Source organism: Equus quagga, chromosome 5 (assembly GCF_021613505.1).
Source record: "Equus quagga isolate Etosha38 chromosome 5, UCLA_HA_Equagga_1.0, whole genome shotgun sequence".
In the NCBI taxonomy this organism is placed as follows: Eukaryota; Metazoa; Chordata; class Mammalia; order Perissodactyla; family Equidae; genus Equus; species Equus quagga.
The window spans coordinates 15,101,554-15,121,823 of NC_060271.1; the positions used below are offsets into that span (position 1 = coordinate 15,101,554).

At 40.5% G+C, this 20,270-nt stretch overlaps 1 protein-coding gene across 4 annotated transcripts in view; it reads right to left on the reverse strand.

Moving 5' to 3' along the window:
* Positions 1–20,258, reverse strand: part of CFAP57 (cilia and flagella associated protein 57) — a 93,287-nt gene extending 73,029 nt beyond the window's left edge. For 2 of the 4 annotated variants that reach the window (XM_046662753.1, XM_046662755.1), the window contains exons 1-5: positions 20,086–20,258; positions 17,209–17,525; positions 15,447–15,733; positions 13,667–13,874; positions 10,147–10,299 (exon numbers count right to left, since the gene is read on the reverse strand). In XM_046662753.1, coding sequence (XP_046518709.1) covers positions 10,147–10,299; positions 13,667–13,874; positions 15,447–15,733; positions 17,209–17,525; positions 20,086–20,242 — 1,122 coding nt within the window. In that variant the 5' untranslated portion in view covers positions 20,243–20,258. Of the gene's footprint in view, positions 1–10,146; positions 10,300–13,666; positions 13,875–15,446; positions 15,734–17,208; positions 17,526–20,085 lie in introns of those variants that run through there. The other 2 variants (XM_046662754.1, XM_046662756.1) reach the window with 2 other exon arrangements.
* Between the last annotated feature and the right edge of the window lie 12 nt (positions 20,259–20,270).

Below are 20,270 nucleotides of genomic sequence, written 5' to 3' on the forward strand. Positions count from 1 at the left end.
GTTATCCCTTCTTTCTCCACTATCTTCAATTTCCCTGTCTTTACTAGCCATTCCTATTAGCTTATAAATACACTCAACTCTCTCTTATCTTAAAAACAAAAGCAACGCTCTCTCTTCCCCTTCTTCTCTGCACTGCTGCCTGAGTAGTTGTGTAATCATGGAGAATCAGACGAGCAAGCTTACTGGTTTCACTTGGAATTCATGACCACAAACCTCCAATGGGCCTGGTAACCCCAACCATGTTTGTCAAGAAGTTCACTTTCTGAATCAGATAACTATTCATACCATTTACTCTCTCTTTTCAAACCTTTCAAACTCTTTTCCTCTTTCTTCCATTCCCAAATCTCATCTGATGATCTTGCCGCATATTTCCTTGATTTTATGTCTTTACTTTCTTTATTTTGTATCTCATGAGCAGAGTTGCAGGCTATCATAATCAATTCATGTAAGGCCAATTTTATTTTATGTTTATTTCATTCATTTTTTTCTTCAATTTTCATTCCTGTTCCTCTTTTTTCATAGGCACCAATTAATGGATTTTATTTATGTCTTTGTATATATATATGTTTTATATTCTTTTTTTTTTAAAAAGATTTTATTTTTTCCTTTTTCTCCCCAAAGCTCCTCTGGTACATAGTTGTATATTCTTCGTTGTGGGTCCTTCTAGTTGTGGCATGTGGGACACTGCCTCAGCATGGTCTGATGAGCAGTGCCATGTCTGCACCCAGGATTTGAACCAATGAAACACTGGGCTGCCTGCAGCAGAGTGCGTGAACTTAACCACTTGGCCATGGGGCCAGCCCTGTTTTATATTCCTATAAATGGCATTGTGTTTTAGGTCTCATTCTGTATTTTTACTTTTTCCCTTCAAGACTATATTTTTAAAGAACCATTTATGTTATAGTAAATATAATTTATTGCTTCTAACTGATGTTTTGTATTCTGTAGTATGCATCCAACTACTTTACTTCTCCATCACTCCTAGAGGTGGACATCTGAATTGTCTTCAACTTTCCATTACTACAAACACTAAGGTGAACATCTTTGTACATTCGCTAATGGACTTGCATGATGGAATGCCTGGTACATATCCAGTGGCAGACTACTGGATAACAAGATATATGAATTCTCTATTTGACCAAGAACTATCAGATTGCTCTCTAGAAGGGCTGTACCAGTTTACACTTTCATCATCACCACATTAGGATTCCCATTATCCCTTGTCCTCAGAAATCTCTGGTGATACCTAACTTTCTGATTTTTGCTATTATAATAAACTTCTTATAAAGAAGCATCTCAGAGTTGTTTAAATTTGCATTTTTCTACTCATAGGGCAACAGAAATTGCCTGTGAGAGTGACCAGATGTTGGAGCTAATAGACAAAGCCTTCAAAATAGCCATTATAAATATGTTCAAGGAACTAAAGAAAACCATGATTAACCATAATTAAAGAAGTAAAGAAACATATGTCACATCAAATAGCAAACATCAATAAACGGACAGAAACTTTTTAAAAAATAGAAATTCTGGAGGTAAAAAGAACAGAGAGAAAAAAGAATGAAGAAAAAGTAACAGAAACTCAGATAAACGTAGGACACCATTAAAAGCACACCAACATATGCATTATGTGAATACTGGAGGAGAGGAGAAAGAGAAAGGAGTAGAAAAGATACTTGAATAAATAATGGCTGAAAACTTCCCAAATTTATTGAAAAACATTAATGTACACATCCAGGAAGCTGAATGAACTGCAAGGAGGATAAACACAAAGAGATGCGCAGACACATCATAGTAAAAATACTGAAAGCCAAAAACAAGGAGAAGTCTTGAAAGCGGCAAGAGCAAAACAACTGATCATTCACAAGGGAACCCCAATAAGATTAAAGCAGATTTCTCAGCAAAAACAGTGGAAGCCAAAAGAGAGTGGGATAACATGCTCAAAGCACTCAAAGAAAAACTGTCCAGCAAGAATCCTCTATCCAGCAAACCTATCTTTAAAAATCAAAGATGAAATAAAAACATTCCCAGCAAAAACTGAAAGAAGTTGTTGCCAGTGACCTACCTTACAGGAAATACTACAGGAGATTCTTCAAGTTAAAAGCAAGTGACCCCAAACAGTAATTCGAATCAACACACACACATAAAAGCACTGGCAAAGGTAATTATGTAATTATAAAACATAGTATAAATACATATTTCATCTCCTTTCTTCTTTTAACTGATTTAAAAAGCAATCGTATATTTAAAATTTTAAAAGCAATTGTACAAAAATTCTATAAAATACACATAATATACAATGTGTATATTATGTACTGTTGAACCTATAAAAATGTAATATATTTGCCAATAATAGCACAAAGATGGTGGGTGGGAGCAAATCTGGTGGGCTATAGAAATGACTCAAGATAGTAATTCAAATGCAGGAATAAACAAAAAGAATCAGAAATAATAAATAAGGTTAATATAAAAAGCTCCCTTTTCTTCCCTTAGCTTTTTAAAAAGATATAAAATTACATAAGGTAATAATTATAACAATATATTGTTGGGTTTATAACATTTATAGATGTAATATGTATAAGAATAATACCACATAAAGGGGGACAAGGCAATAGAGTTATGCAGGGTTAACATTTCTGTATCTCACCGGCATTAAGTTAGTATAAATCTGAATCTGATTCTGTTAAGTTCAAACATACATGGTAAACCCTAGAGCAATCACTAATAATGAAAAGATAAATTAAAACACTACATTAAAATTCACTTAATGCAAAAGCAAGCAGTAAATGAGGAACAAAGGAACAAAGAAACCCATGAGCCAGATAGAAAACAAAAGGTAAAATGGCAGAGGTAAATCCAACTATTCAGGAATAACACTAAATGTGACTGTATTAAACAATCTAATTAAAAGTCAGAGATTTGTTGAGGACGTTGTTGACTTCATCTGGCTCCCAGTGGGAATGTGGCCCAGTGTGACTGCAGTATTCTGCCAAGACCTATTTAACCACAGTAGTTGATAAATGACCTCAGGAAAAATGCTATGATTACTTCTCCAGTGCTCCTGATGACACAGAGGATGTTATTGTGTTGAAAAACATTACTATCGAGAGTGACGCAAGCATCATGGCAGCATGAGATGCTCCCTTTGTCTCTGCTCTTCAATCCACAACTAGTAAAACATCCATAACTCAACAAAGGTTCCTCTACCCAACACACCAGGACAGAGGAGAGATCCACACATCTGTACATCTGAAGGTGGGTGGATTGGAACACGGAGAGGAGGCAGAATTGGGGAAACAGTGAAAGTGGTGCCTGCAGTCCTGGCTCTCCAGCCATGGTGGCTGAGCTCGCAGTCCTGGGGAGCAGCAGTGGAGGCAGTAGCACACCTCCAACCTCCTGGCCACAGCAGCACCCATGGCCACAGGGAATGGAGTAGCAGTAGTGGCAGGGCCCACAACACTGGCCCTGCTAGCCACAGCAGTGCCTGCGACTCCAGCCCTCTGCCCCTGGTGGTGGCATCCACAAACTGAACAACCCCAGACATGATGGAGGCACCTGTGACCCCAGTTTCCCCTATCCTCCCCGGCCCCCACTGTGACAGTGGTACTTGTCACTCAGATGACCCCAGATGCAGTGGAGGAGCATCTAGTGCCCTATCAGCGATGCCAGTGACCAAAGCAATACTGGCAGCACCAAGGCACCAGCGATGCTGGAAGCACAAGCAATAACAAGGGCACTAGCAATACCTCTGGCAGAGGTGGTGGAGGGTGGAAAGTGCCAATTCTCAAATCTAGCCAGAGGCAGCTCACGTAAGAGAAATCAAAAACTTGTGCTATAGTGCCACCTACTGAAAAGCAAAAGAAAACCCTCTAATTTACTAACCTGTGGAACTCAGAATCAAAGTAAACAAAGCTTTACCTAAATAAGAAGGTGCTCTCTATTTCAAATGGACCAGCAGAGGAATAACTCCGCAATTACCATAAAAAACCATGGTAACATAGTATCACAGAAAGAAAATGACAATTCTACAGAAACCAAACTTAAAGTCAAGGAAGATTGTGATCTAACTGACAAAGAATTCAAAATAGCTGTCATGAAGAAACTCAACGAGATAGAAGAAAACTCAGAAAGACAGTTCAGTGAGCTCAGAAACAAAATTAATAAACAGAAGGAACACTTTACCAAAGAGATTGAAACTCTAAAAAAGACTCAGATTCCGGAGCTGAAGAACTCAACAAATGAGATGAAGAATGCATCAGAAAGCACTGGAAATTGAGGAGACCATGAGAGTATTAGTAAGCTCAAAAATTGAAACCTAGAAGTTATGCTGATAGAAGAGGAGAGAGAATTAAGATTTTTTTTTTAAATGAAGAAGCTCTATGAGAACTATCTGACTCCATTAGAAAAGGAAACATAAGGATAATGGGTATCCAAGAAGAAGAGAGAGAGAAGGGAGCAAAGAGCTTATTTAAAGAAATAATAGCTGAGAACTTCCAAAACCTGGCGAGGGAACTAGATATATAAGTACATGAAGCTAACAGAAACCTAATTATCTTAACACAAAAAGACTTTCTCCAAGACACATTATTTTAAAACTGTCAAATGTCAATGATGAAGAAAGAATTTTAAAGGCAGCCAGGGTAAAAAACAGAGTAGCCTACCACGGAACTCCCATTAGGCTATCAGTGGATTCCTCAGCAGAAATTCTACTGGTCAAGAGAGTGGAATGACACACTCAAAATATTGAAAGATAAAAACTGTCAGCCAAGAATACTCTGTCCAGCAAAGTTATCTTTCAGATATGAAGGAGAAATAAAGGTTTTCCCAGACAAACAAAAGCTGAGGGAGTTCATCACCATTAGACCTGCCTTATCAGAAATGTTGAACGCAGCTCTCCTAAGTGAAACAAAAAAGTGAAAGTACATGAACTTTAAGGAAGGTAATAAATAGACAGAATCAGAAAATTGCGACTCTATATCAGAATAGGTTGTTAAACAATTATGGCAAAAAGCTTAAAGGGAAAAAAAGCATTAAAAGTAACTATAGCTACTTCAATTTGGTAACAACTCACAACATAAAAAAATAATTTGTGACAATAAAAACATAAAAGGGGAAAAGGAAAAGGATGAAACCTGTTTAGGCAAATGAAGACAAGATAGTATCAGTAGAAAAAGGACTATTTTCTCTATGAGATGTTTTATACAAACCTCAGGCAACCACAAAATAAAGATCTAGAGCAGAGACACAAAACATAAAAAAAAGAGGAAACTGAGAAAAACATCAAAGAAAACAACTAAATTGAAATGGTAGACAGAAACACAAGGAAAAAGCAACAATGAAAATATAGAACAACCAGAAAACAAAAGATAAAATGGCAGTATTAAGTCCTCATATTTCGATAATCACCCTAAAGTAAATGGATTGAATTCACCAATCAAAAGACATGGAGTGCCTGGATAGATTAAAAAACAAGATCTAACAATATGCTGCCTCCAAGAGACTCCTCTCAGCTCTAAAGACAAACATAGGCTCAGAATGAAGGGATGAAAGATGATACTCCAAGCAAATGGCAGCCAAAAGAAAGCCAGTGTAGCTATACTCATATCAGACAAAAGAGACTTCAAGCCAAAAAGGATAACAAGAGACAAAGATGGACAGATAATGATAAAGGGGATAATCCATCAAGAAGACATAACACTTATTAATATATATGCATGTAACAGAGGAATACCAAAATATATATAGCAATTATTCACAGACCTAAAGGGAGAAATTGACAGCAAAGCAATAACAGTAGGGGACTTTAACACCCCATCTACATCGATGGATAGATCATCCAGACAGAAAGTCAACAAGGAAATAGTGGCCTTAAATGGAACATTAGACGAGACACATTTAAGAGACATACAGAACATTCCATCCAAAAGCAGAATACACATTCTTCTCAAATCCACATGGAACATTCTCAAGGGTAGACTATAAGTTGTGACACAAAACAGGGCTCAGTAAATTTAAGAGGACTGAAAATCATATTAAGTATCTTTTCTGACCACAACGGTATGAAACCAGAAATCAACCACAAGAAGAAAGCTGGAAAAATCACAAATATGTGGAGACTACATAACATACTACTGAACAACTATTGGGTCAATGAAGAAATCAAAGGAGAAAGAAAAAAAATACCTGAAGACAAATGAAAATGAATATGACATACCAAAATCTACAGGATGCAGCAAAAGAGCAGTACTAACAGGGAAGTTTATAGTAATAAAGGTCTACCTCAAGAAACAAAAAAAATCTTAAGTAAACAATCTAGCTTTACACCTAAAGGAACTAGAAAAAGAAGAACAAAGGAAGCCCAAAGTCAGTAGAAGAAGGGAAATAATAAAAACCAGAGTGGAAATAAATGAAATAGAGACTAAACAGACAATAGAAAAGACCAATGAAACTAAGAGCTGGTTCTCTGAAAAGATAAACAAAGTTGACAAACTTCTAGCTAGATTTGCTAAGAAAAAAAAAAAGAGAAAGCTCAAATAAAATCAGAAACAAAAAGAAGTTATAATGGACACCACAGAAATATAAGAGATTATGAGAGACTACTATGAACAGCCATATGCCAAGAAACTGGACAACCTAGAAGAAATGGATAAATTCTTAGAATCATACAACCTTCCAAGACTGAATCATGAAGAAACAGAAAATCTGAATAGACCAAGCACTAGTAAGGAGATTGAAACAGCAATCAAAAACCTCCCCAAAAACAAAATTCCAGGACCAGATCGCTTCACTGGTGAATTCTACCAAACATTCAAAGAAAACTTAGTACCTATCCTTGTCACACTCTTCCAAAAACGAGAAGAGGAGAGAACTTTCCCCAACTCATTTTATGAGGCCAACATTACCATGATACCAAAACCAGATAAGGTCAACACAAAGAAGGAAAATTACACGCCAGTAACTCTGAGGAACATAGATGCAAAAATCCTCAAAATAATATTAGCAAACCAAATACAATACATTAAAAGGATCATACACCATTATCAAGTGGAGTTTATTCCAGGGATGCAAGGATGGTTCAACACCCACAAATCTATCAACATGATATGACACATTAACAAAATGAAGGATAAAAATCATATGATCACCTCAATAGAAGCAGGAAAAAACACTTGACAAGATTCAACATACATGTATGATAAAAACTCTCCAAAAAATGGGTATAGAAGGAATGTACTTCAACATAATAAATGCCATATATGACAAACCCATAGCTAACATCATACTCAATGGTGTAAAACTGAAAGCTATCCCTCTAAGATCAGGAACATGACAAGGATGCCCACTCTTGCCACTCTTATTCAACATAGTACTGAAAGTCCTAGCCAGAGCAATTAGGCAAGAAAAAGAAATAAAAGGCCTTCAAATTGGAAAAGAAGAAGTATTTGTAGACTTTACAATCTCGTATATAGAAAATCCTTAGGAATCCCCTAAAAAATGAGTTCAGCAAGATTGCAAGATACAAGATCAATATACAAAAATCAATTGTATTTCTATACACTTGAAATGAACAATTAAAAATGTAATTAAGAAAATTCCACTTGCAATAGCATTAGGAATACATTTAACAAGAAAAGTGCCAAAGTAATTCTCTCAAAACTACAAAACATTGTTGAAAGAAGTTAGAGAAGATCTAAATAAATGGAAAAACATCTACGTTTATGAATCAGAAGGCTTAATATTGTTAAGATGGCAATACTCCCCAATTTGAGCTACAGATTTAAAGCAATCCCTATAGAGATCCTAGATAGCTGCTTTGTAGAAATTGGCAAGCTGATTCTAAAATTCATATGGAATTGCAAGGTGCCTAGAATAGCCAAAACAATCGTGAAAAAGAAGAACAAAGTTGGAGGACTCACAGTTTCTGATTTCAAATCTTACTACAAAGCAACAGTAATCAAGATAGTGTGGTACTAGCACAAGAATAGTCAGATCAATGGAATAAAATTGTAAGTCCAGAAATAAACCCATGTGTCAAGTGATTTTCAACCAGGGTGCTAAGACCATTCAATGGGGGAAAGAAAACTATTTTCAACAAATGGTGTTAGGACAACTGGATATCCACATGCAAAAAAATCAAGTTGGGCTCTTACTCTACCCCATGCCATATACTCAAATTAACTCAAAATGGATCAAGACCTAAATATTAGAGCACACACTATGACACTCTTAGAAGAAATACACTGGTAAATCTTCAAAACTTCAGATTTGGCAATGGATTCTTAAATATAATACCAAAAGCATAAGCAACAAAAGAAAAATAAATTAGACTTCATCAAAATTGAGAAGTTTTTGCATCAAAGGACACTATCAAGAAAGTGGAAAGACAACTCACAGAATGGGAGAAAATAATTGCAAATCACGTATCTGATAAGGAACTGGTATCTAAAATACATAAAAAACTTACAACTCAATAATAAAAAGACAACACAATTTTTTAAATGAGCACAAGATCTGAAAAGGCATTTCTCCAAAGAAGGTATACAAGTGGTCAAATGCACATGCAAAGGTCCTCCACATCATTAGTCATCAGGGAAATGCAAATCAAAACCACAATGAGATACCACTTCACATCCATTAGGATGGTTATAATCAAAAAGTAAGATAATAAGTGTTGACAAGGATACAGAGAAATCAGAACTTTCCTACACAGTTGATGGGAAGATAAAATAGTGCAGCCACTTTGGAAAACAATCTGACAGTTCCTTAAATGGTTATTAAATATGGACTTATGATGTGACCCAGCAATTCTACTTGTAGGTATATACCCAAGAGGAATGAAAATAGATGTCCATGCAGAAACTTGTACACGAATGTTCACAGCAGCAGTATTTATAAGATCTAAAAGATGGAAACAATCCAAGAGTTCATCAACTGATGATTAGACAAACAAAATGTGGTATATCCATACAATGGAATATTATTCAGCCATAAAAAGGAACGAAGTACTGATACATGCTACATTGTGGATGAACCTTGAAAACATTACACTAAGTGAAAGAAGCCAGTCACAAAGGTCCAAATATTGGTATTAAATGTCCAAAATAGGCATATATAGAGAGACATAAAGCAGATTAGTGGTTACCTAGGGCTGGGAAGGGGGCAGATAGGGGGATAATAGCTAGAGTATAAGTTTTTGGGTTTTTTTTTTTTTTTGGTGAGTGAGACTGGCCCTGAGCTAATATCTGTGCCAGTCTCCCTCTATTCTGTATGTGGCACGCTGCCACAGCATGGCTTGATGAGCAGTGTGTAGGTCCATGCCTGGGATCCGAACTGGTGATCTCTGGGCTGCCAAGGTGGAGCATGCGAACTTAGCCACTATGCCAACAGGCCAGCCCCCTTATAAGTTTTGTGGAAATGATGAAAATGTTCTAAAATTGACTGTGGTAATGGTTGCATGACTCTGTGAATACACTGAAAACCATTGAATTGTACACTTTAAATAGGTGAACTGTATGGTATGTGAATTATAACTTAGTACAACTGTTACTTAAAAAAACCACCATTACTGAGAAAGACACATTAAAATCTCTCACTCTAATTATAGGTGGTCTAGATTCCCTGCTCTGTCAAATTTTGCTTTATGCATTTTGAGTCCATGCTATCAGGTGCATACAAATTTAAAATTGTAATATCTTCTTGACAAAGTGAACAAAGTGATTCTCTTTAATAGTGCTGTTTTAGTTGCAATGCCTGCAGTGTATTTATACCAGCTTTCTTTGTTATTTAAAAACAACAAAAACAAAAAGCAACAATAAACCTTTTATATACATTTCGGGGCACAGGGCAGGTATAGCAGTACATTAAATTCTTGAAGTGCAATTGCTGGGTAAAAGGATATGAATGATTTAAATTTGACAGACGATTTAAATTTGATAGAATGATTTAAATTTGGAGATCCAATGAGGCTGCAGCAACCACAACCCCATCGATGGTCCCAGAGTACTTCTAGACGGACATCCTAAAATTAGAGTGTCTTCTCCCCTGCTACGAAGCGGGTGAAGGAGCCCATGCTCAGCCACTTCGGATTAAAATTTGCACACATGGTGACCAGTCCCCGGGCTGGAAGGAAGCGCCGCTGGGAAGACTCACCTTGCTGATCTCCGTCAGGGACATGGTGATGCTGTAGAGCTGGTTCTTGCTGGTGCTGGCAATCAGGGTTTCCTCCGACGGGCTGAAGCACATGCAGACGACATCCTGTTTGTCAGACTGACTCGGGTCACTGCTCTGTGGGTCCACAGGAATCTGCCCAGGACATGAGACAGCTATCAGTAACGTCCCAGCGTTGTCAGTGTGTCCTTGGACTGTCAGAGTTCTCGCAGATCCTTTTAGTTTACAGACTCCCAGACCAGCATGCTTCCCAGGATCCTCCTCAGATGTGGAGAAGGGAGGGCTTGAGTCGCCTCTGTTTCTGTGGGTTTTGTATTCACCTCTAAGTGATTAGTGGCTGAATAATAAGACAGCAGCACATGTAAAAACGATCTCTCTCTACATCTCAATTTGAGGGCCCCTTTCAAAACAAGCGTTGGTCTAAACCCCTCTCTGGCCCACCTGTCGGAAGCCCAGTGTGGGTGTCCCCTGCACCAAGTACAGCAGTGTGCACTTGAAGGCAGCAGAGGGGCAGGTGACAGCCCTTCTTGCATGTGGGGAGGGTGGCAGGGCAGAGAAAAGAGAAGGGGTCACACGCCTCCTGCCAGTAGTCTCTGAGAGGGCCTGTCATTCCCAAGTAGACCTTACAAATCAGATTTCCTTTTCCTTATCTCTCATCTATTAACAACCAAACTTCTTGAAAGGCTGGCCTGCACGTACCACCACCACTTCCTTACCACGCAGTTACCACTCAGTTCTTCACTCCTTTTAATTTGGCTCCTACTGCATCACTTACTGAAACTGTCCTCATGAACAGCAGAAATTTCCTTGTCACCAAAGCAAGAGGCCCCTGCTCAGTCCTCATCTTCTTGGCTTTTCAAGAGCCCATAGCAGTGATGGTGGCACCTGCCTCCCTGAGGTCCAGGACACTGGACTCTTGTGCTTCCCTCCCTCTGCCTGGAGTCCTGTCTTCCTACATACCCCGTAACCCTTCCTTATGTAGTCAACTCCCCCTGCTCCACCAGGGGAAGTGAGGGCTCTGGGAAGCCTTCCCTGGCCTGCCCTGGGCTGGGGGTGGCAGATATTCCCTCAATGTGCCCACAGCACCTGGGACCTCCCTCTGTTGTCACATTCATCACACTGTGTAAAGTAGAATGGGAGCCTACAGATCAAGGCCCTTCTCTGTGCTGTCCCACTGCTGTGCCCTAGTGCTTGGAACGGTGCCTGGAATGTAGCAGGTGGTCAGCGAATGAATGGGTGTTGCCTTGTGGCCTTCCTACAGAGACGGAGAGGACCTCGAGGGGAGCAGTCAGCTCTGACTCATCAATCTCAAGCTCTGAGCACAGAACCTGGGCATGGTAGGTTCTCAAAGGACATTTGTTGAATGAATGAGCGAACAACTAGGACTTCTCAGTGTCCTCTGCTGGGTTCTCATCCTGTCTCAGTCTCTAAATTCGGAAATGCTTTGTCCTCAGTCCTCTTCTTTTCTCCCTCTCTATTTTAGCTCTCAGGGATTTTACCTAATATGAGGGTTTCAATGAAAACAGTAGTAGTGAAAGTCATTACAGTGATAAATACTTAAAATAGTAAAAATAAAGCATCAACTCCGTGCCAGACATAAGCTAAGCAGTGCATGTGAGTGCGTGCATGCAGACTGATCTCACTCCCAAAGTCACATTTCCGACTGCTTCACCTTATTCTGGTCTCTGGTCCCATGTCAGCTTCCTCAGGGAGGCCTCCCTGGGCCATCCTCTCTAGAACAGAACTCCCTCTTGCTCCCTGTCCTTTTCGTGGCTTTATTTTCTCCACAGCGTTGATCCCATCCAACAACCTGTTCCTATTTGCTTGTCGGCTGACTGACTGAGCCATAGGGACAGCTCTTAGTGTGTTTGCCTCCCTGCTGTATCCCCTGTGCTGGCCCCCAGCATGGAGCCTATAGTAAACACTCAATAAATGTTTGTTAAATGAATAAACAAACAAAAGAATGAACTGCTTTATAGGCAAAGTAAATGCCTAATGCCTCCCCTCAGTCCCTGCCCACTTTGCTCTTATCCCCAATTTTCCCGTCTCTGGCACTTTTTCCCAGGCATCCAGGCCTAAAGCCCACACATGACCTCTGAGAGCTTCTTAGCTCCAGCCTCCCACGTCTACTCAGGGAAAGGCCTATAGAGTCACCCTTCACAGAGGCTCTTTCCTTTCCCACTTCCTCTGTGACTGTGCTGTGGTCCTAGATCTCACGGCCTCTTGGCTTCAGTAGCTTTTTTGTTACTTACCTGATGCCTAATCGCGGCAATAATAACTACTACGACTTCTGGAGAACCAAGCCCTGCAGTGATTTACACAGATGTTGGTTCATCCTTTTTTTTTATTTTTATTTTTATTTAAAAAATTTTTTTTTTAAAGATTGGCACCTGGGCTAACAACTGTTGCCAATCTTTTTTTTTTCCTGCTTTTATCTCCCCAACCCCGCCCTGTACACAGCTGTATATCTTAGTTGCACGTCCTTCTAGTTGTTGGATATGGGACACCACCTCAACGTGGCCTGACGAGCAGTGCCACGTCCGCGCCCAGGATCCAAACCCTGGGCCGCCGCAGCAGAGCGTGCAAACTTAACCCCTCGGCCATGGAGCCGGCCCCGGTTCATCCTTTTGATAACCACAGGGCATGGGCTATTTTCTCAAAGACAGGTTTTGCTAGATTCAGCAACTCATCTTAAGTCACTCAGCCAATAAATGTCAGAGTCAAGTTTAACTCATCCAATGTATTTTTAACCACTTCACGTCCAATGCCTCCAAATCATGCCCACTCTATTTCATAGGTAGATTACTTTTCTTAAGCACAATGCTTCTCCACTGAAAAACAGGTTGCCTGCTGAATTACAAACACACCTCAGGATGGCATCTGAGATCTTTCACCAGCCTTAGCTCGAATCTTCTCCCTTTAAGTGACTTTAGTCCCTATCGACTGGGGAACATCTCCCAAACACACCACCTGCTCCCTGTCAGGGTGACTTTGCTTAATTTGTTCCTTCCATCTGGAATTCCTAATCCATCTCTTCCTGTCAAATGTTATGCATCCTCTAAGACCCTTCCTCAAAGATTATCATCAAACACCCAGAAGCCTTCCTGGTTCTTCTCCAACCAGACATGATCTCTCTCCATCACAGTTTGTATCATTTATTCCACAAACATTTACTGAAGGCTTCCTATGTCCCAGGTAGTATGCTTGACATTAAACATCAATATATATTATAATAGTACAATTCTTATGGGAATGCTAAGCTTCAAAAAGAAAACAGAATTTGCCAAAGTTCTCTTCAGGATTCAAATGCAGATCTTCCTAATTCTAAACCCCAACTCTGTCCAACCCATACTAAAACTTCCCTCAGGACAAATGGCTCAAGTCCCCATTTATGCTCAGCGCTACAGCTGCTCTCCTGCCCATCAAACTCCTTGTCAGTGCTCAGCTGCTGGAGAACAAACGCAAGTAGGACCCCAGTTTTGCTTCTTCCTCCCCTCCTTACCCGGATTTCTCTGCTCTCGCGGTAAAAATCCTTCTCTTCCATCTTCTCAAACAGAAGAACTCTCCCTGGCCCAGCAGAGCAGGCAAATCCCTTTGAATAGGCTGCAATGGCAAACACCTGGGGCATGGTCAGCTGGCTGTGGCTGCTGGTCATCATGACTTGTTCAAAGGAAGGAACTGGGGAAGTGACTGCTGGAAATTCAATCAAGCTGGAAAAAGGAAATAGTATATGAAGTTAACAGAGGCAATCCCAAGGAGATGAATTCTGTTAGGGATGAGAAAGAAGGGCTGGAAAATTAGGAAGTGGAAAAGCTGAGATTTGAATCCAGCTTCCCATTTCTTTCCTTCCTTCCTTCCTTCCTTCCTTCCTCCCTCCCTCACTCCCTCTTTCCTCTCTCTCTTTCTTTCATTCATTCATTCATCTAACTATTATTTATTGGTATCATACTGTGTTAACAACTCTGTAAAACAATGGTAAATGACATTGACACAGTTCCTGCCCTCAGAAGCTTATAGTCTAGGGGGCATGTGACAAGGACTGTTAGGGGGCAGCTGAGTAGGACGGGAGCAGCCAGCCAGCAGGTAACAAGGATTTTGTGAGGACAGTTACAGAGGAGGGGTACCTATCCGAGATGAGCAGAGGCTGAGAGCTCCCAGCTGAGATCTGAAGGACGAACAGGAGTATGTCAGGTACGTGTATATGTCCAGGGGAACAGAGCAGGGTTCGGAGGCAGAGGGAACTACACATGACCATGCCCCAAAGCAGAAAAGTGCACATGGCATGTGTGGTAGGTAGAGGCAAGAGCTGATGCTCCCCATGTAAAGAAGGCTTAGAGCAGACGCGATGTGTGGGACACGTCCAGGAGTTTGGGCTGTATTCTTGGAGCCCTGGACCCACTGAAGGATTGTGAACACAGCAAACCGGAGGGCACAGGGATTTATTAGGAAGCTCCTAATAAAATCATGACAATAAAGGAGATATCATTGGCGTGGGGGATGGTGACAAATGGGTGTACTGAAAGTTACTGAGGAAGAATCTACAGTATGCCATGTGGTTGAGGGTTTGAGGATAGGTAGGTTTGACCCTACCACTTAATAGTACTGTGATCTTGGGTGAGTCACCTAACCTCTCTGAGCCTCATTTTCCTTGTCTGTAAAATAGGCATGATAATAATAGGTACTATATAGATTAAGACTCAAATGAGGATATACGTAAAGCGCATAAGGCAGTGTCTAGTACATACATTCCAATACATGTGAGATATGAATATTATTGGTTGTAGAAGAGGTAAAATTGACCCGAGCCCCAACTTTGGCCCATATGCGTCTATCCGATCTACAGATTAAATTTCCTGGCACTTCCTTGTTAGTCTGCTGCCTCCTACCGAACTGTAAAGTCCTTGAGGACCTGTGCCCCCGGCACCTAGCACGATGCCTTGTACGCTGCAAGGGCTCGGTGGACATTTATTGAATTGATTCAGTAAATCAGGCAGCCACTAGAAAATACATTTTAAAAATCTGTAGTTTTGATGACTAGTCATACTAAAATGCTTATAAAATGAGGTTAGGTATAAAAAAGAATTATCTCTAGGCTATGGTCGTAACTGTCAAATTTGTGCTTGAATATAGATGAAAACTAGAAAGGCAGAGAGAAGATGAAAAGAGTTGATTTTTAAAGTAGAGGGGTTGTGAGTGATTTGTAAAGAATGCTGTTTTTTGTGTAATGCTTAGCACGATGAGAATACTTTCACAAGAGCACCAGCCCGGAGAGGCCCCATCACCTCTCTGATTCCTGGATCACGTTCAGGTTCTTCGTCTCGCTGGTGGACTCCTTGACCATTATGCTTGTCTCCCAGCGTTGATCTCCAGATTCAAAGAGGAAGAGCTTGCCTGTATCAGTACCAACAATAATCCTGTCATCAGACACCCAGGTATGGGCTAGATAGTTCTGGGGTTCTCCCCTCTGAAAATTGGTTTGCTTCAGGGTTCCCTCGGCAAAGCGGAGCAGCTTAAACATCCCATTTCCAGTGACACAAACCTGAGTGTTATCCTGGGGATTGAAGCTCACCTGTAAAATGTGAAAGAAGAAAAGAAAAAGATTTATAAGACTAATCCTGATGGAATTATTTCTCATTTTACTAATTAATATTTATTTTAGGTAGCTCAGAGTATCCTTTAAACATGACCAAATCATACGATTTTGACACCCTATTTGACAAGAGCACAGATCCATATCCATTATATTTGTGGGGTTCATTAGTCGTAAAGTAGGAAACCTACAAAAGTCACCTTACAAAGGCCAAAAAGCAAGATGAGTGGGTCTTAACAATGGCCAAGCTCTGTGCCAAAAAAGTGGAACGAAGGCTCAACTGGAAACACAGAAAAATGAAGATCTGGCAGGTTTATGTGTCCTGTCCAGGGGGAAGGAACCTCATGTCAGGGACTGTTTCGTGGTCTCCTACCAACTGAGCTTCTTTATCGGTACCCTCATCCCAATCTACAGGAACAAGAAGTCAACCTGTCACCCCCACTAGAAGGTGAGCAACCTGAGGGGCTGTGGCTTTTTCATCTCTGTATTCCAAGTGCTGGGTTCACAGTGGGCATCCAATAAGTGTTTACTGAATCGATTTGAGAGGAGGCGCTCTCTGCTCTGAACAGGGATGCTGTATCAGGCCTCATCATGGACTGGATGAAATACTTTTCTGGCTCTCCCTGCCTTTGGTCTGATTCTGTGATCACCAAGCAACTTCTGATTATTAATTATTAATTTCATCTCCCAAGTTCTCTATGACTAGGGAGGAAATAACACTGGATAAACAATGTGAGTGTTCTAGTTGTGACATGCTGGTTTACACATCAGCCTCTTGGGAGATTAACTGAGTCTATGCCTGAGAAGCTGACTGGCTATTATCTCTGAACATGAACAGAACTCGGTTCTTGAGCTTGTAAAACAGAGTGCTAGACCTTAGACTAGGTTGGCTGCACCAAGACAACGGGTCTGTGGGACCCACTCCCTAAGAGTCAACCAGCCTCCTAATTGGTCCTCTTCATTTGCCCTCAAACCACAATAGAAAATTCTGTTCCCCACATAACTGTAATTTCAATGACAGCTTCCTAAAGATCTACCACTTGACATTACATTCCCAAAAATCTTCCCACCGCCCAGCAATGCTGCTGGGAAGAGGTTAGGACCAGGAAGAGAGAGTGAGTTTGAACAGTCCACCTTTGGGCTTGACCTGTGACCAGAAAGCAGTTCTGGGCCAGAGAAAAGACAGACAGACACTGGAGTCAGGGACTCCTGGCCCTGCTATTCACCACCTCTGTGATCTCAGGTGAGTGACTCAACCTCTTGGAGGCACAGTTTCCTCATCTGTAAAATAGGGATAACAATTAAGCATACCATATATGGTTGCTGTGAGACTAAATTTAAAAATGCATGTTAAGAAATTAGCACTGTTCCCAGAACACAGAAAGCATTCAATAAAAGAGAGCTCTTACTGTTTTTTTCATAATTTGCACAATACTTATTATGCTGGGTAGTACCTGGTAGATGGAGTTGTTCTGAGAGTCGGGTCTAACAATGGCCATTACTTTCTGTTTTTCCCACAGCCAATAGACAAGGTTTGACTCTGGAGGTGATGTCTGAGTCAACAGGTATTTGGAGTCTGGAGAAAAAGCCATGCTAACAAATTTCTGAACTGGGAAGTCAAAATTATTAAGGATTTTGCGCTTCCGGCAAGGGATGGATGACAGTTCATAAATGGTGATGACAGGTTTTTCTTGCACAGTCTCGGAGACAGCGAGGTATCGCCGGTTGGGACTGATGGACAACGCCAACATGCCCTGACTCTTGTCTGAGCCTGCAAACAGAGGTAAAAAGGGTAATGAGGGTAGATCATGCTTTCACCAAGATCCAACATGATCCAGGCACAGTGATGGGCACTGCTGACGCAACAGGAGACAAGTGTCAATCCTTGCAGTCCCTTGGTGCAACTATGTCTGGGGTATTATGAAAATGACTAGGACGAGAACCTTACTGAGGTGGAGGTGGAAGGAGAAGTCAGGGAATGATTCCTGAAGGAGGACAAAGTTGGACGCAGGGTCAGCAGGTGGTAGGAAGAGCAAAGGTGTGGATGTGACAAAGGGTACAGTACGGTGGGAGAACTGCAAACAGTGGGATATTCCTGGAGCATCGCATGTGAGCCAGGGGTGACCAAAGATGGGTCTAGAGGGGTGGAATAGGGTCAGATCATAGGAACCTTTATGCCCTGAGCAACTGGTACTCAATACTCTTGTCTACTTTTGAGGCTGGGATGCTAATTACTGGATTCCTCAGCCTCCCTTTCAGTTAGGTGATCTGTGTGACATTGCGCCCATGAGACAAGTGCAGAAGTCTGCTGGACTGGCTTTACTGTAAAGCTTGTGCTTTCTTGAAAACCAGGGATGGATGCATTCTACTCCTCTTTTCATGGAATATAGAGGTGATATCTGGAGATACAACAGTCATCTTGCAAGCATGAGGTAACAAGCATAAGAATGAAAGGCCCGGTCCTCTAGAAAGTAGAGCCTGAGGCAAAGATTACAGTGCAAATACTTTATTTGGGAAATGCAATCAGAGCTGCATTATGATTTTCATGGGCCCCAGGTACTTTTGTTTTCATGGGCTCCGTCCTCCATTAAAAAATGTTGAAAATGATATTTTGTGTCTGCATTGGTATAAAAAGGAATATAATCCAGGCTGGATTCATTATTATTTAGTCCTTACTATTATATTCATTTTTTTCCTGATTTTAAAGTACATTAAAAATAAAACATTTTCTTGGTCCCAAAAAGTATCATGGGCCCTAGACTCTGTGCCTACTATGCCTCATGGATAAATCCTCTATCTCAGTTAACAGTAATCCCATCCTTCCAGTTGCTCAGGCCAAAAACCCTGCTGCTGCTTTTTCTCTTCCACCCCACATCAGGTCCAAGAGGAAATCTGTCACCACCACTTTCAAAATACATCCAGGATTTGATCTTTTCTCACCATTCCTTTTGCCTGCAACCTGCTCCAAGCCACCATTTCTCTCACCTGGATTACACAATAGTCTCTCAACTGGTCTCCTGCTTCCTCTTTCATCACTCCTTAAATCCATTCTCTGTACAAAAGCCAGGATGAACTTGTTGAGTGTAAGTCAGATCATGTTCCTCTGCTCAGAATCCGCCCCCAGTTTCACTTCACTCAGAGTAAGAGCCTTGGACCTACAAAGCCCTACGTGATGTTGCTCCCCATCACTTCTCTGCCTCACCTCTTGCGCTCCACTCCTCCATTCACTCCACTCCAGCCACACTGGCCTCCTTGCTATTCCCTAATGCACTAAGCACCATTCTAACTCAGAGCCGCAAAGGTGAAAGGCAAAAGTATGAAGTAAAAAAGAGATAATATAGGAGAATTTATTAATAATCTTTGAGTAGGGAACAACTCTCACACACTCCTGGTGGGAGTGTACATTGGTACTACCACATCACCCAGTAATCTGAGTCCTGGCTGTGTGCGCTGGAGAATCTGCACGCATGGACAAGCATATATGAATGCAAGAATGTTTATAGTGGCATGGTCTGTAACAGCAAAAAACTGTTGTTTCCCAAATGTCCATCAACACTAGAACGGATAGATATATTTGGGATATTTGATTCATAGGATGGAACACCATTGAGCAATAAAATGTATGTCATATGTATCAAGATGCATGTAATATGTATCAAGATGCACGTAATCTCAAAAACATGATGTTTAACAAAAGAAGCAAGTCGCAGAATAGATATACTATGATTCCATTTATATAAAGTTAGAATATAGCAAAAACAAAACTATATTTTACATGAGGTTACACCTATATGTGGTAAAACTATACGCAACAAAGGGTGGAAAAAGAGAATAAGCGATTAAGTTGTGGAAATCATATATATCATCAAAAGGACCAGTGTGAAGAAAAAAATTTACATTATACACATGGTTACTTGTGACTTGGGGTAAAATCTCCAGTCTTTCATTAAACTTGAATTCAAAAGGTGCTGTAACGAAGGTGGTGTACTCAGGAACACTGTGTCAGACAACTCAAAAAGTGGCCCCGGCGATGGCAGAGACAACAATACTGAAGATGCATGAAAAAAAACTCTTCAAAATATTTCTTTTCACTAAATCACAGTGAACAAAAGCACTTTTAAATTAACACTATTTTACATGTTAACTATGTATGTGTAATTGATTAATCTATATGTTAAATAATGCAAGTAGACATGTATTTCTTCTATATTTATAAAACTATACACATACTCAAGTTGGCCAAAAAATTTTTCTTTCAATTGTCGTGTTGGGATTATGGGATTATATCTGGCACATACTGTTAATGTACATCTGGATGGAAAGGGTTTTACCTGGAATGAATCTTTGCCACTTCTGATCCACATTGTATTTCACACAGTGATTTCCTGAAGGAAATATAATGATCTGTTCATCGAAGAAGAAGACATTATTGGCCACGTGGGATCGAAGACCAAAAACATGCAGCGACTGAGCTACCACGGTCGACATGGTCCACGGTCAAAGTGTTCTGCTGAAA